At 38.8% G+C, this 17317-nt stretch overlaps 1 protein-coding gene across 1 annotated transcript in view; it reads left to right on the top strand.

Moving 5' to 3' along the window:
• The window catches only part of LOC128653416 (complement component receptor 1-like protein), a 217719-nt gene extending 200676 nt beyond the window's left edge, over nucleotides 1–17043 (top strand). The window contains exon 11 of the mRNA XM_053706684.1: nucleotides 15419–17043. Within this exon, the coding sequence (XP_053562659.1) occupies nucleotides 15419–15449 (31 nt within the window). The 3' untranslated portion in view covers nucleotides 15450–17043. The remainder of the gene's footprint in view (nucleotides 1–15418) is intronic.
• Nucleotides 17044–17317: the final 274 nt, after the last annotated feature.

The raw sequence follows: 17317 nt of genomic DNA on the forward strand, positions 1-17317 counted from the left end.
GTTAATGTGAGAGAATTTGTTTCTAATTCTATTCAGAAGGCCCTGTCTGTTATACCACCTTCTACTAAACGTAAAAGGTCTTTTAAAACTTCTCATAAATTCGATATTGACACTGACAAAACTTCATATTTATTTAAAATAGAGTATATTCGTTCTTTATTAAAAGATGTGTTGATTGCATTAGATATGGAGGAGACTAGTCCTCTTGATATTAAAGCCAGTAAACGTTTAAATTCGTTTTTTAAACCTCATGTAGTTATTCCAGAAGTTTTTCCAGTTCCTGATGCTATTTCAGATGTAATTTCTAGGGAATGGAATAGTCTGGGTACTTCATTTACTCCTTCTTCAAGGTTTAAGAGACTGTACCCTTTGCCGACTGATAGATTGGAGTTTTGGGAAAAGATCCCCAAAGTTGATGGGGCTATCTCTACTCTTGCTAAGTGTACTACTATTCCTACCGCAGATACTTCTTTTAAAGATCCTTTAGATAGGAAGCTTGAATCTTATCTAAGGAAGGCTTATTTATGTTCAGGTCATCTTCTTAGGCCTGCTATTTCTTTGGCTGATGTTGCTGCGGCTTCAACTTTTTGGTTGGAAACTTTAGCGCAACAAGTACCAGATCCTAATGTATATAGCATTGTTAAGCTAATTCAACATGCTAATAATTTCATTTGTGATGCCATTTTTGATATCATTAGAATTGATGTCAGGTATATGTCTTTAGCTATTTTAGCTAGAAGAGCTTTATGGCTTAAATCTTGGAATACGGATATGACTTCTAAGTCAACGTTGCTATCTCTATCTTTCCAAGGTAATAAATTATTTGGTTCTCAGTTGGATTCTATCATTTCAACTGTCACTGGGGGGAAGGGAGCTTTTTTGCCTCAGGATAAAAAATCTAAGGGTAAATTTAGGGCTGCTAACCGTTTTTGTTCCTTTCGTCAGAATAAGGAACAGAAACCTGAACCTTCCCCTAAAGGAACGGTTTCCAATTGGAAGCCTTCTCCAGTCTGGAATAAATCTAAGCCTTTTAGAAAATCAAAACCAGCCCCCAAGTCCGCATGAAGGTGCGGCCCTCATTCCAGCGCAGCTGGTAGGGGGCAGACTTCGATTTTTCAAATATGTTTGGATCAATTCAATCTAAAATCATTGGATTCAGAACATTGTTTCTCTAGGGTACAGAATAGGTTTCAAGGTTAGACCGCCTGTGAGAAGTTTCTTTCTCTCACGCATTCCAGTGAACCCAGTAAAGGCTCGGGCTTTCCTGAAGTGTGTTTCAGACCTGGAGTTATCCAGGGTAATTGTGCCAGTTCCATATCTGAAACGGGGTCTGAGGTTTTATTCAAATCTGTTCATTGTTCCAAAGAAAGAGAATTCTTTCAGACCAGTTCTGGATCTAAAAATTTTTAATCATTAAGTAAGAATACCAACATTCAAAATGGTGACTAAAAGGACTATTCTGCCTTTTGTTCAGCAAGGGCATTATATGTCCACAATAGTCTTACAGGATGCTTATCTTCATATTCCGATTCATCCAGATCATTATCAGTTCCTGAGATTCTCTTTTCTAGACAAGCATTACCAATTTGTTGCTCTTCCTTTTGGCCTAGCATCAGCTCCACGGATCTTTTCAAAGGTTCTCGGTGCCCTACTCTCTGTAATCAGAGAGCGGGGTATTGCAGTGTTTCCTTATTTGGACGATATCTTGGTACTTGCTCAGTCTTTACATTCTGCAGAATCTCACACAAATCAACTAGTGTTGTTTCTTCAAAGACATGGTTGGAGGATCAATTTACTAAAAAGTTCCTTGATTCCTCAGACAAGGGTAACCTTTTTAGGATTCCAAATAGATTCTGTATCCATGACTTTGTCTCTAACAGACAAAAGATGTCTGAAATTGGTTTCAGCTTGTCGGAACCTTCAGTCTCAGTCATTCCCTTCAGTAGCTATGTGCATGGAGGTTTTAGGTCTCATGACTGCAGCATCGGACGCAATCCCCTTTGCTCGTTTTCACATGAGACCTCTTCAGCTTTGTATGCTGAACCAATGGTGCAGGAATTATACAAAGATATCACAATTAATATCCTTAAATCCCAATATTCGACTTGGTGGTTAGATCACCACCGTTTGGTTCAGGGGGCCGCTTTTGTTCGTCCAACCTGGACTGTGATTTCAACAGATGCAAGTCTTTCAGGTTGGGGAGCTGTCTGGGGATCTCTGACAGCGCAAGGGGTTTGGAAATCTCAAGAGGCGAGATTACCAATCAATATTTTGGGACTCCGTGCGATTCTCAGAGCTCTTCAGTTTTGGCCTCTTCTGAAGAGAGAACCGTTTTTTTGTTTTCAGACAGACAATGTCACAACCGTGGCGTATGTCAATCATCAAGGTGGGACTCACAGTCCTCAAGCTATGAAAGAAGTATCTCGGATACTTGCATGGGCGGAATCCAGCTCTTGTCTAATCTCTGCGGTCCATAACCCAGGTATAGACAATTGGGAAGCGGATTATCTGAGTCGCCAGACTTTACATTCAGGAGAATGGTCTCTTCACCCAGATGTGTTTCTTCAGATTGTTCAGATGTGGGGGCTTCCAGAAATAGATCTGATGGCTTCTCATCTAAACAGGAAACTTCCCAGGTATCTGTCCAGGTCCAGGGATCCTCAGGCGGAATCTGCTTATATCTTTCCGCCTCTAGTTCTTCTTCCAAGAGTGATTTCCAAAATCATAATGGAGCGTTCATTTGTACTGCTGGTGGCTCCAGCATGGCCACACAGGTTTTGGTATGCGGATCTTGTTCGGATGTCCAGTTGCCAACCTTGGCCATTTCCGTTAAGGCCAGACCTTCTATCTCAAGGTCCATTTTTCCATCAGGATCTCAAATCATTAAATTTGAAGGTATGGAGATTGAACGTTTTGTGCTTAGTCATAGAGGTTTCTCTGACTCAGTGATTAATACTATGTTGCAGGCTCGCAAATCTGTGTCTAGAAAGATTTATTACTGAGTTTGGAAGACTTACATTTCATGGTGTTCTTCTCATAAATTCTCTTGGCACTCTTTTAGCATTCTTAGAATTTTACAGTTTCTTCAGGATGGTTTGGATAAGAGCTTGTCTGCAAGTTCCTTGAAAGGACAAATCTCTGCTCTTTCTGTTCTGTTTCACAGAAAAATTGCTAATCTTCCTGACATTCATTGTTTTGTACAGGCTTTGGTTCGTATCAAGCCTGTCATTAAGCCAATTTCTCCTCCTTGGAATCTTAATTTGGTTTTGAGGGCTTTACAGGCTCCTCCGTTTGAGCCTATGCATTCTCTGGACATTAAATTACTTTCTTGGAAAGTATTGTTTCTTTTGGCCATCTCTTCTGCTAGAAGAGTTTCTGAATTATCTGCTCTTTCTTGTGAGTCTCCTTTTCTGATTTTTCATCAGGATAAGGCGGTTTTGCGGACTTCATTTAAATTTTTACCTAAAGTTCTGAATTCCAACAACATTAGTAGAGAAATTGTTGTCCCTTCGTTGTGTCCTAATTCTAAAATTCTTTGGAAAGATCTTTACATTCTTTGGACGTGGTTAGAGCTTTGAAATATTATGTTGTAGCTACTAAAGATTTCAGAAAGACTTCTAGTCTATTTGTTATCTTTTCTAGTTCTAGGAAAGGTCAGAAGGCTTCTGCCATTTCTTTGGCGTCTTGGTTAAAGCTTTTGATTCATCATGCTTATTTAGAGTCGGGTAAATCCCTGCCTCAGAGGATTACGGCTCATTCTACTAGGTCAGTTTCTACTTCCTGGGCTTTTAAGAATGAAGCTTCTGTTGATCAGATTTGCAAAGCAGCAACTTGGTCTTCTTTGCATACTTTTACTAAATTCTACCATTTTGATGTTTTCTCTTCTTCAGAAGCAGTTTTTGGTAGAAAAGTTCTTCAGGCAGCTGTTTCAGTTTGATTCTTCTGCTTATAATTTCAGTTTTTTTCATTATAAAGATTAAAACTTTTTGATTTGGGTTGTGGATTCTTTTTTCAGCGGAATTGGCTGTCTTTATTTTTATCCCTCCCTCTCTAGTGACTCTTGCATGGAGTTCCACATCTTGGGTATTTGCTATTCCATACGTCACTAGCTCATGGACTCTTGCCAATTACATGAAAGAAAACATAATTTATGTAAGAACTTACCTGATAAATTCATTTATTTCATATTGGCAAGAGTCCATGAGGCCCACCCTTTTTGTGGTGGTTATGTTTTTCTTCTATAAAGCACAATTATTCCAATTCCTTGTTAATGCTTTCGCTCCTTTCTTATCACCCCACTTCTTGGCTATTCGTTAAACTGAATTGTGGGTGTGGTGGGGGTGTATTTATAGGCATTTTGAGGTTTGGGAAACTTTGCCCCTGCTGGTAGGAATGTATATCCCATACGTCACTAGCTCATGGACTCTTGCCAATATGAAAGAAATGAATTTATCAGGTAAGTTCTTACATAAATTATGTTTTTCCCTCACCTGCTCTAAAATTCTGTTATTTCCTTTCGGCTAGATTTCAAGTTGTGCGTTAGGCTTAAAAAGCAGCGTTAAGAGGTCCTAACGCTGCTTTTTAACGCCCGCTGGTAGTACTCACTTTTTTGCCCAGACTTGGAAATACCGCAAATCCACTTACGTAAATTGTGTATCCTATTTTTTCAATGGGACTTGCATAGTGCCGGTATTACGAGTCTGCCAAAAAGTGAGCGGTAGACCCTCTCCTGTCAAGACTGGTACCGCATTTTAAGGTCAGTAGTTAATAGTTTTACACTACAACGCCGTAGCATAAAACTCTTAACTGAAGTGCTAAAAAGTACACTAACACCCATAAACTACCTATTAACCCTTAAACCAAGGCCCTCCCGCATCGCAAACACTTAAAAAATTAGAACCGGATATCTCCGCCACTATAATAAATATATGAACCTCTAAACCGCCGCACTCCCGCCTCACAAATGTTATTTAAATTTTATTAACCCCTAATCTGCCGTCCCTAACATTGCCAACACCTACCTACATTTATTAACCCCTAATCTACCGCCCCCAACGTCGCCACCACTATACTAAAGATATTAACCCCTAAATCTAAGTCTAACCCTAACACCCCCTAACTTAAATATAATTAAAATACATCTAAATAAAATTATTATCCTTAACTAAATTATTCCTATTTAAAACTAAATACTTACCTATAAAATAAACCCTAAGTTAGCTACAATATAAATAATAGTTACATTGTATCTAGCTTAATGTTTATTTTTATTTTACAGGCAAGTTTGTATTTATTTTAACTAGGTAGAATAGTAAGTAAATAGTTATTAACTATTAAATAACTACCTAGCTAAAATAGATACAAATTGACCTGTAAAATAAAACCTAACCTAAGTTACACTAACACCTAACACTACATTATAATTAAATTAATTCCCTAAATTAAATACAATTAAATAAAATTAGCTAAAGTACAAAAAAACCCCACTAAATTACAGAAAATTATAAACAAATTACAAGATTTTTAAACTAATTACACCTAATCTAATCCCCCTAACAAAATAAAAAAGCCCGCCCCAAATAAAAAAAAGCCCTACCCTACACTAAATTACAAATAGCCCTTTGCCTTTTGCGGGGCATTGCCCCAAAGTAATCAGCTCTTTTACCTGTAAAAAAAATTACAAATCCCCCCCCCCAACATTAAAACCCACCACCCACACAACCAACCCTACTTTAAAACCCACCCAATACCCCCTTAAAAAAACCTAACACTAACCCCTTGAAGATCACCTTACCGGGAGAAGGCTTCATCCAACCAGGCCGAAGTCCTCAACGAAGCCGGGAGAAGTCTTCATCCAAGCCAGGCGAAGTGGTCCTCCAGACGGGCAGAAGTCTTCATCCAGACGGCATCTTCTATCTTCATCCATCCGGCGCTGAGCGGGTCCATCTTCAAGATATCTGACTCGGAGCATCCTCTTCATCCGACGGCTAACACTGAATGAAAGTTCCTTTAAATGAAGTCATCCAAGATGGCGTCCCTTCAATTCCGATTGGCTGATCGGAATTAAGGTAGAAAAAATCCTATTGACTGATGCAATCAGCCATTACGATTGATGTTCAATCCTATTGGCTGATCCAATCAGCCAATAGGATTGAGCTGGCATTCTATTGGCTGTTCCAATCAGCCAATAGAATGCCAGCTCAATCCTATTGGCTGATTGCATCAGCCAAAAGGATTTTTTCTACCTTAATTCCGATTGGCTGATAGAATTCTATCAGCCAATCGGCATTGAAGGGACGCCATCTTGGATGACGTCATTTAAAGGAACCTTCATTCAGTGTTAGCCGTCGGATGAAGAGGATGCTCCGCGTCAGATGTCTTGAAGATAGACCCGCTCCGCTCCGGATGGATGAAGATAGAAGATGCCGTCTGGATGAAGACTTCTGCCCGTCTGGAGGACCACTTCGCCCGGCTTGGATAAAGACTTCTCACCGCTTTGTTGAGGACTTCGGCCCAGTTGGATGAAGACTTCTCCCGATAAGGTGATCTTAAAGGGGTTAGTGTTAGGTTTTTTTAAGGGGGTATTAGGTGGGTTTTAGAGTAGGGTTGGTTGTGTGGGTGGTGGGTTTTAATGTTGGGGGAGGATTTGTAATTTTTTTTTACAGGTAAAAGAGCGGATTTCTTTGCGGTAATGCCCCGCAAAAGACCCTTTTAAGGGCTATTGGTAGTTTATTGTAGGCTAGGGTCTTTTTTATTTTGGGGGGATTTTTTATTTTGATAGGGCTATTAGATTAGGTGTAATTCATTTTATTTTAGATACAAATCTTAGAATCCTTACACATTCTGAGAATCTGAGAATCCTTACACATTCTGGAATGGGTTCATTTTTCAGAGGATCCCCCTTCAAAAGGATCAGCTGACAGACCAAAGGTCTGAGCTGCACTAATTTACTCCATAGTAATGGTAAGGAAATAGATTAAATATCAGATATAGGCTAAAGCAAGTAAGATGGCCGAAATGATCGTCTGGGATTGCTGTGTTCCTTGTTCAAAGAGGAATTGCCTGGTATTTTGGCGCTGGACTGACCATAATAGGCGGATCAGACTGATACACTACATGAAAGTTCTACTCTGTAAAAAGCATTACTGGGCTAAAAAGAAGCTGCACTCAGGTGGTAAATCGCCAAAGAACAGACTAACAATGGTATTGAGCTAGTTGTTCGTTCCCGTGAGTGCACTTCTCTCTGTGTGTATTTAGTCTCCCTAAAGCAAGTATGATGCACACAATTAACTCCAAAGGGAAGAAATAACAGAAATGGCACAATGTAAAACTAGATAATGCCTGAAAGGGAAAACAGTAACATAGTAATAAAGTGCTGTCAAATAAGCGCAGGAACAACTGCAGCAAACAGTAAATGCGACATAATAAAAACACAGCAAACAAAGGCCCAATTTGAGAAAAAAGCTCGAATATGATCAAAATATCTCACAACATTCACTGATCCTGAGAGCTTATCTCAACAAGCTGAGATGAAAACAGCACTACAGGAAAGGATTAACACATGTAGGGGCGCTAAAAAAGATGAACCCTTACCGCCTGCACAACGGTGAGTGCTAAAGCCACAAAAACAAAGGAAATAACAGAATTTTAGAGCAGGTGAGGGAAAAAGACTTTGTTATAGCTCTGCAGAGGGTGCTAAGCTAGCTTCTGAGAGCACTAAAGCTGACCACTCTAAATTTAAAAAGGCAGTAGCCTAAATTAAACAAAAATTTAAAAAGTGCCCAAAAGTGCTTAAAGGGACATGAAACCCAAATTTTTTCTTTCGTGATTTAGAAAGAGCGTGCGATTTTAAACAACTTTCTAATTTACTTCTATTATCTAATTGGTTTTATTCTCTTGATATTCTTTGCTGAAAAGCATATCTAGATATGCTCAGTAGCTGCTGATTGGTTGCTGCACATATAAGCCTTGTGAGATTGGCTCACTAATGTACATTTATATTCCTTCCATAAAGGATATCTAAAAAATGAAGCTAAATAAATAATAGAAGTAAACTGGAATGTCGTTTAAATTTGTATTCTCTATCTGAATCATGAAAGAAAAAATTTGGGTTTAGCATCCCTTTTAAGTTTGCTAGTATAAGGTGTATACAGTGTGTCCCCATACTATGTGAATCACGTACAACTGTTCATACTAATAGTCGGTGGGCTGTGAAGTTGCAAAGTACTTACCTATAAAGCCCCTTCATCCACTGTGCTTACCTTAGCTGAAGCAACTTGTTTCCAGCAGTCTAGCCCATCCTAGGCAGTGCAAGCATGATGACTTTTGTGAGATACTGTATGTAAATGATTATACATATATATTTATGTGTTATTATATTTATATATATACTGTATATATCCTATAGATATATATTTACATTGCTGTCTATGGGAACACAGAGTTCACATAATGTAAAGGCACTTTTTAGTGCCGTTTTTTTTTTTTAACACCCCACTCCCACCAAATTTAGACCCCAAAAACTGCCTAGTGCAGTTGTTTTTAATTAAAAAAATACTTTTTTTTCTTTTAATTAAAAACTACAATGCCCTCTATTTTGAGCTTGCGGTAGCAACAACCAGCTACTTGTAATGGTTGTTTAATTACTGCGCTCCTGCAAATGGCAATAATTTAACGCTCTACTTGTAATCCAGCTTTTATGTTTAGGCCTGCTGTCAGTGTTGCCCGTGTAGCTGCTGCTACTGCCGTTTGGTATGAAAACCTACTACTACTACTATTATTGATAAGATTCAGGATTGTTTAAATCTCCTGAGAACAGCAAATATATTTGTGATGCAGCTGTGGAAATTATTTGCATTAATGCTAAATATACTTTTCTAGCTGTTTTGGTTAGACAAGCTTTATGGCTCAAAATCTGGTCTGCTGAAATAGTTTCTAAGCACAGATTATTTTCTCTCGGCCTTGTTTGGGCAAGTAGTGGCTCCTATTATTGCCACAGTCTCTGGGGCAAAGGAGCTTTTCTGCCCCAAGATAAAAAGACTATGGGGCTGATTTATCAAGTGTCTGGCAGACATGCATGCCATGTAGGGTTCCTCAAATAAATGATCTTCTTTCTAAAGGTCCTTTCTTTTATCATGATCTTAAAACTGAATCTGATGGCCTGGTAATTGAATGCTTAGTGCTATCTCTGATAGTTTTTTTTCTGATAGTTATTGAAGTTATTAATACCTTGATTCAGTCTAGGAAACATATTACTTGGATTTATCATAAGGTTTTGAAAATCATTTTCACTTGGTGTGCTCACAAAGGATACTGCTGAAATTCTTTTAGAATTCCTAGAGTGCTCTAGTTTCTGCAGGAGGGTTTGGAAAGGCTTTGTCAGCTAGTTCAGGTCACTGAACATAAGGGTCAGATTTCGGCTTGTCCCGTCTTGTTCTATAATAGGATTGCAAAAATTCCAGATTTCCAAACTTTGAATCTTAATCTGGTTTTGAGAGCTCTTCAAACTCCTCCTTTTGAACCAAGGCAAGGTTTAAATCTTCAGCTTTTTTCTTGGACGGTTCTTTTCTTCTGTCAGAAGGGTTTCTGAACTTGCAACTTTGTTCAAACCTCCTTTTCTGACTTTTTATTCCAAGGTCTTTTTTATTAGAGGATTTAAGGAAAAAATACATAATGTATCAACAGATACAAACTTGTAGTACATCCCAAGATAATTAACAATAGTAGCAACAAATGTATGTTTACACGTGGGTTGGAAGCGAAACAGGAAAAGAAAAGAAATAACAAAAAAGGTAAAGAAAATTTCTATAAATAAAACAATAGTCTCTGTGCTTGTCCAGCATATTTTATATAGATATACTCGAAGGGACAGATGGAAGGGGAGCCTGTACAAGGTGAGCAAGAAAAGCTAGGTCTCTATTGGCGTAATAGAAGAGAATGTCAAGTGCCCATCTACCTGTGTGAGTGAAGAATTATTTTTAATGCACTGCTCCCAAACATCATGTGCAATAATAAAATGGTCTCTATTGTCTAATCTAAATGCGCTGTATTCCTCTAGCTCTAAAAGGTCAGAAACCATACCCTTCCATTGTGTAAGGCTATGGGAGTCCGGGGACTTCCAATTTTTAGCAATGAGAGATTTAGCACTATTTGTGAATATGCGAAAAAGTATAAGATATGACTTGGAGGGGAGTTTAATGTTCTTATTTAAAAGGAACAGCAATGGGTCCCACGGTAATGTTATTTGAAAAATCTTTTCCATTTCACAGATAACAGATCTCCAAAAGGAGTTGATAGCATTACACCACCACCACATGTGGCCCATGCCACTGCCCACGTGTCCACAACGCCAGCAGCGGTTATTTGTCGAAGGGTATAAAGTATGTAGGCGACGTGGTGTGAGGTACCAATTGTGTAGAATTTTGTAATTCATTTCTAATACTCGGGCAGATGATGAGGAGGATATAGTATTAGTAAACATGGATGAAGCCATCTGTGGGAGGATGATAACCCCCAGTTCCCTCTCCCAGGACTCCACGGAGGCGGGAAGGCTGCCGGGGGGGGGTGAGAATGGAGTATATTCTAGATAGGGTGTTGTTTAGTGTAGACGTAGCTGAAAGTAATTGTTCTAGTTTAGTCCGAGGTCTCAGTAGGTTAAGATGTTGTTTGTGGGTCGTGATGTAGTGGTGAACCTTCCTATAAGTGAACCAATGTTGGGCCCAAGAGAAGCCCATCTCTACCAACTGTGGGTGAGGACAGAGGTGTTCGTTATCAGAAATGTGGTGGATGGATATGTCTGAGCAGGAATCATTCAACCCAAGGGGTCCCTCACAGTCAGTCAGAGAGAACTCTTGGTTATGTATCAACGAGGTCAGAGGGGAGGGTCTGGACGAGAGGTAGGGATTGTCCCTATTTGCTTTTTCCCATTGGGTCAGGGTCTCTTTGGTGATAGGGTTGTCTGTAATGCCCAGCCATTCTCCGCCTCCTGAGGTCCAACAACTAGACTTTAGAACCAAACTAGGGTTTAGAAATTCCTCAAGAGCGACCCATCTTTTTTGGGTCCTATGAATTCTCCAGTCGAGTATTCTTTGGATAAAGACTGCTCGGCTATACAAGTTCAGGTTTGGGACACCTAGGCCCCCATGTATGCGGGGGTCATCATAGTTTTATTATTGATTCTAGAATGTTTCCCCCCCCCCAAATAAAAGAATTAAATAGTCGCTGGAGGCTGGTCAGGTATCGAGGAGGAAGGGGGATGGGAAGGGCTTATAGCAAGTATAAAATTCTCGGGAAGGCGGTCATTTTAATTGCATTAATTCTGCCCATCCAGGATAGGCGTCTGGAGTGCCAGGAGGATAGGTCACGTTCTAGTGATGTCTTTAGGGAGGTAAAGTTTAGGTGAAAGACCAGGTCTAAGTCGTCTGTAAGATATGTGCCTAAATATTTCAGGGAGGATGAGCATTGGCGGAAGGGACAAGCGGATCTAAGGTGTTGTGTAATAGAGGGTGTCAGAGGAGGTAGAGGTTACGGACCGTATTGTCCCTTGCTTCTCTGAAGGGAATAAAACCGACCTGATCGTGGTGGATCAAGGATGGGAGATATCGATTTAGTCTGGACGATAACATTTTAGCGTAGATTTTTATATCTGCGTTCAGCAGGGAAATCGGCCTGTAGTTGGGGATGGAGTCGGAGGGTTTGTTAGGTTTAGGGATTACAGAGATGTGCGCTTGAAGGTATAGGGGGGGGGGGGGAAATTCCGCTGTCGATGTCTAAGAAATGTGCTAGGAGGGGGGAGGCCAATATATCAATAAATTTGGAGTAGTACGAATGACTAAAGCCATCTGGGCCTGGGGCTTTTCCAGGGGGGAAAGAGCGGATAGCGGCCTGAACTTCTTTTAAGTTGAGTCTAAGTCCAATTTCTGGTCTGCAGAGAGGGTAGGAAGGTCAAGGGAAGTTAGGTAGTCAGTAATAGCAGACTGAGATGGTGGGGTCATGTTTCTATGTAAATTGTATAGGTCCTCGTAATAAGTTCTAAAGTTGTCGGCAATGTGAGAGGAGGAATTCCAAATTTTCCCTTTGGGGTCTTTTATGGACATAATATAGCTTTTTGCGGATTTGTTACGTAAGAGTCTCTCCAAAAGCCTGCCCTGTTTGTTACCCCCCTCGTAAAATCTCCTTTTTAGAAAGAGGGCCCTACGTTTAGCCTCTCTACCCAGGAGGAGATCCAGTTGTTTCTGTTTGTGCTGAATATGTTCCAGTAGGGAGTGGGACTTTGGGTGTCTCTTATGTGAGTCTGCTAGTTTTTCTAGTTCCTCTAGTAAGTTTTTAAGGGCTAATGAGTTTTGTCTATCTCTATCCGCTTTGATGACAATTAGGTCCCCTCTAATAACGCACTTGTGGGCTTCCCAGATATTGAGTGGTGAAACCTCAGGGGTGGAATTTAGACTAAAGTACGTTATAAGCTTGTCATGTATGCGTAATTTGGTCATGGGGTCAGATAATAGGGACTCGTCTACCCTACATGTGCGGTCATGTCTCTGAGATGTGGGCCAGTTTACTGAGATACTAATCATGGCGTGGTCGGACCAAGTTATAGGATGGATATCTGTGGTTTGAACTAAGGCTAGACTGGTGACATCTATCATCAAGTAGTCTATGCGAGAGTAGCTTTGGTGGGGATAAGAGTAAAATGAAAAGTCTTGTGGGTGGAATATTCTCCAAGCATCATGGACTTTTAATTTTGTCAAGGACGACTTAATGAGTTTTAGAGTTTTCTTGGGTATGGAGGAGGAGCCAGATGAACAATCTATACTGGGGTCGAGGGGGATATTAAAATCACCCCCCAGGATTAGTGTGCCCCTAGCGAATTCAGAAATGATATTACATGCTTGGGTAAAAAATCGTGCAGGGTTGGAATTAGGTGAGTATATGTCGGCAATGGTAATGACCTTGTTAAAAAGTCGCCCAGTAATAACCACCAGTCTGCCCTCCCTGTCCTTATATATGTTAGTGGGGGTAAAAGGGATCTGCTTTCTAATCAAAATTCCCACCCCATTGTGTTTTGAAGTGTGGGAAGAGAAAAATGCCTGACCAAATCTTCTAAAAGACTGTAGGGGCTCCCTACCTTTTCGGAAGTGGGTCTCTTGTAGTAAGACGATATCGAATTTTAGCTTTTGATAGTCCCTCATGGCCGTGGTCCTTTTCTGGTCCTTTTCTGACTTTTTATTGGGATAAGGTCGTTCTTCAATCTAGTTATTCCTTTCTTCCTAATGTGGTATCTGCAGATGCTATTAACCTGGAAATTGTGGAAATTGTGGTTCCTTTTGTGTCCATCTCCTAAGAAATAGTGACTTCTTCACATTTTGGATGTTTTTAGATGGATCTGTTCGTGTTCATATTTGAAGACATGACATTTTTTGTCTAGGCCTGGGATAGTTATTGTGGACTAATAGCAATCAAGTTGACCATATATATTAACACAATTTCTATAAATAATGAACTTGACAAAACAATATGGACTGTTCTTTATGCCCTAATAAGCATGTGAAACTAATGTCGAAGTTGGACCCTGTAGTTTGCATACACTTTCCTTTCCTTATAATAATTATCCCCATATGGCTTAAGGCGTTTAATGCAGAAACGTAAAGAACACTTTGGGCCATATTTATCATTCTTTGTAGGGACAAGATTTACAGGTAGTGAACCTGTCCACTTGGTATCACATCAAGGAGGGAGGCGCTCTTTCAACATTGCTTGTCAATCACCCAGTCAGATCAGACTGTAAGATGTCAGAGAGGTTGTAGGAGGCAGACTTGCAACTAATAGGACCATTTACATTTTAATAACTCTACCCCTTTACAATATTCACTGTTTTTGATTCTAGATATGCTGCTGTCTGTCTAGAAATGTGTGTCAGTATATCTACAGCTGTATAAAATGACTTTTATCTAACATTTGGTTTCATTATGATAATAAAATTGCTCCAGCTAACTTTGTGTCCTTTGTGTTATGTTTACTTGGCTGTAATTAACCATTGTGCTTTTTGTCTAGTCTGGTTTTACTTTTTTTCCCTCCGGGTTTAAAGTGATACTAACCCAGCTGACAAAGCTAACTTAAATGTGGCTTGATATTATCAGTGCTACAAACAATACTCTGAGCATTTTCTTTTTTCCTCTGTCTCCCCTTTTCTGATGTCTCTGCTCTTACCTAATTTCCCTTCTCAATGCAGTACTGTCATGTATATTTTCATTGATCGCTTTTTAGTTTTTCATGCTTAACAATTTAGCTCAAAAACATAAAAAAAATTTACTTGTACAAAGGCATTTTTTTAAAGTAGCCATTGTATGAACAGCAATGCATTAGTAAAACAAAATAAAAGATAGGCTTAAAGGGACATAAAAAACTTTAAGATGTTAATATAAAAGGATAAATTATATATATATAAAAAATCTGCAATATACTTTCATTATATATTTTCTTCTCTGTTCCTGTAATTCCATTCTGAAATTTTGAGCTTTTCAGTTCCTGTAAGAAGTGGAAGTGCAGAACACTGTTTTATTCCCCACAGCAATTGGCTGCACACTCTAGTGACCTATTTATAACTGTCCCTAATTGGCCACACCCGAGAAGGTAACCTAAGTTACAACATGGCAGCTCCCATTGTTTCATGGACACTAAAACTTTACACTTAGTTTGTCAATATTTAAACATCTAATGAAACTTTAAATAAAACATCTACATGTTATTCTCATACTAATCTGTTCTTTGAATACATAATTTAGCTAGCATTTATTTAGTGTGTAATGTCCCTTTAAGAGATATTACATTAAAACATCTATCTTTTGTAAAATAAAAGAGCACTATTTAACTATTTGAATTTTTTAGACCCCCCTTTTTAATGTGTGTAATACCCCATCAAGTGCAAAAATGCATATTTTAGGATACAAACCCAAAAGATTAGTTATAGATTCCATGGCACTTTTAGTTAAAGCAATAGTGCAGCAGGAAAGGCTAGTGGGATAGGAAAAGATATAAGCATCAAACAAGTGAGGTCTTTATTGCATTTTATAGATCTCTGAATATTATGTACAGTTCTGGAGACTGTATTTCTAAAGATTTAAACTAGAAAGTTTTCAGAGGAGAGCAGCTTAAATAATACTTTGTCTAAAAAGTTTTGATGACCTTTTTTCATATAATATCTATTTTTACAAAATATAGAGTTGATATGATAGAAACCTTCAGATGTGTAATAAAGGATTTAATGTAAAAAAGGATTATCTCCTTTATCTCCCAGCCTCATCAATTTTCCTCATTTCTATAGCTTAACTCTTTCTTGCCTTACTAGCTGATCCCTCTGGTTTAATAAATGTATATTTTGACCCTAAATCATGTTCTTATCATACATTCTGTTGTCTTTCAGGAAAATGTCCGGTACAACCAATGGCCAATAAAATAAAGTTGTGGATTGTAGAAACTTCAGAAGATGGAAGCTTACAAATAGTTTTGTAGATTTCCTGCTTTCTGCACAAATTTTAATTGAGTAGCTTCTCTTATTTATCATGAAGTTGCCGTCATCCAACCAAGATGTCTCTTGTGACAGTCAGACTGGATTCACATGCAGATCCTTCACCTCAGAAGGGCAACTGTTACTCAGCTTTAGTTCTTAACATCTATTTATAACTATTTGACTTATTGAAAACACTATTGTCCCTAAACTTGATCTATGTACTGTTATTTAATTGCTATTTCACCCAGGAGAAAAAGATAAACAGCTTTTACCACATTTTGATGGAGCAATGTAAAGAATACAAGAAATTTTGGGGTCAATTTATTAAAGTCTGGCGGACATAATACGCTGTAGCTTATCATGTCCGCCAGACATCGCTGAATGCGGACAGCATACGCTGTCGGTATTCAGCATTGAACAAGTAGTTCTAGTGAACTGCTTGTGCAATACCGCCCCCTGCAGATTCGCGGCCAATCGGCCGCTAGCAAGGGGTGTCAATCAGCCCGATCGTATAGGATCGCTGTACGCAGCCTCAGAGGCGGTGTATGAGTTAAGGAGCAGCTTCTTAACTCCTGTTTGCGGCGAGCCTAAAGGCTCACGCGGAAAACAGGGTGAATTGGCCTAATTCGGACAATAATAAATTGACCTGGACTTTTTGCTGTTGTGCTTTCAACTTCTACTATGCGCACTAAAGCAATTGCATTAAAATTTTACTTAGAGCGCACTTATGGCTTGAGCGAAAAATTTTGTTAATTCATCACTTTTAATCTGGTCTTATATGTGCAACAAAAAAATCTCTTATGTCTAGAGACCCCTAATAACGTTTATGCGATCACTGTGGTCACAATGAACACCTTGCAAGAATAAGAAGGTACTTTTATTTTAAAAAGGCTTAGTAACGAAAGAGTTAAAATGCTTGTAGCCATTTGACTGTCAAAGGGAAAACCTGAAAATGTTAAATAAATACAGTCATGGCTGAAAAGTGTCATTATGTAGATTTACCTCATGCACCCTCGCAGATTTGGTTAAAGAGACATTAAACTCAAAATTTAACCCCCATGAAATAAAACAATATTGTATAGTGCTATATTTGCTTCATCACATGAGGGAGGCTTGAATGCCTCAGTTATACTTAATTAACATTCTGCACAGTGATTGGTTAGCACAAGCTAATTTACAACTGGCCATAACAAAGGACACCTGAACTGCTCTTCATTTGCAAAGCATTGTAAACTGTGATAAAAAGACAGTGTTTATTGATTTTACAATATGTATTTATAGGAGCAGTGTACTGTAAAATTGGTTTCCACTTAATGTGATTCCAATGATTTGATTGATGAGAAATTGCTGATTTATGTTTAATTTTGTAAACAAAATAGCTTGATTTGCTATTTGAAACCACAACCCATCAAAATAGGCTAAGCTTGAAAGGTGATCAGCCATTTTTATCTTAGCACTCAAATGCCTACCTTTCTTATCTCTGTATCTATACAATACTTGAAACGAACAATTGAAAATAAACATTTTAGAATTTTAAACTCTTCCACTCCCCACTGGGTGTGTAATTTCTTCTGTTTGATGTGTTTACATAGCTTTGACAACAGAACACTTCATTTTTTACTTATGTGTGTACACACGTAAAAAAGGGCTTAAATGGACATAAAAAAGATTGATATAAAGACAAAATGTAATAGAACATACTTTGATGACAGTGTCTGCAAATTTATACTGCGTGCCTCGCCATTAACCCTTTCTTTTTAGCATCCGATTTGTACAACTATAACTCCCCCCCCCCCCCTATAAAATTCCTTG

This window comes from Bombina bombina, chromosome 3 (assembly GCF_027579735.1).
Source record: "Bombina bombina isolate aBomBom1 chromosome 3, aBomBom1.pri, whole genome shotgun sequence".
Taxonomy (NCBI): domain Eukaryota; kingdom Metazoa; phylum Chordata; class Amphibia; order Anura; family Bombinatoridae; genus Bombina; species Bombina bombina.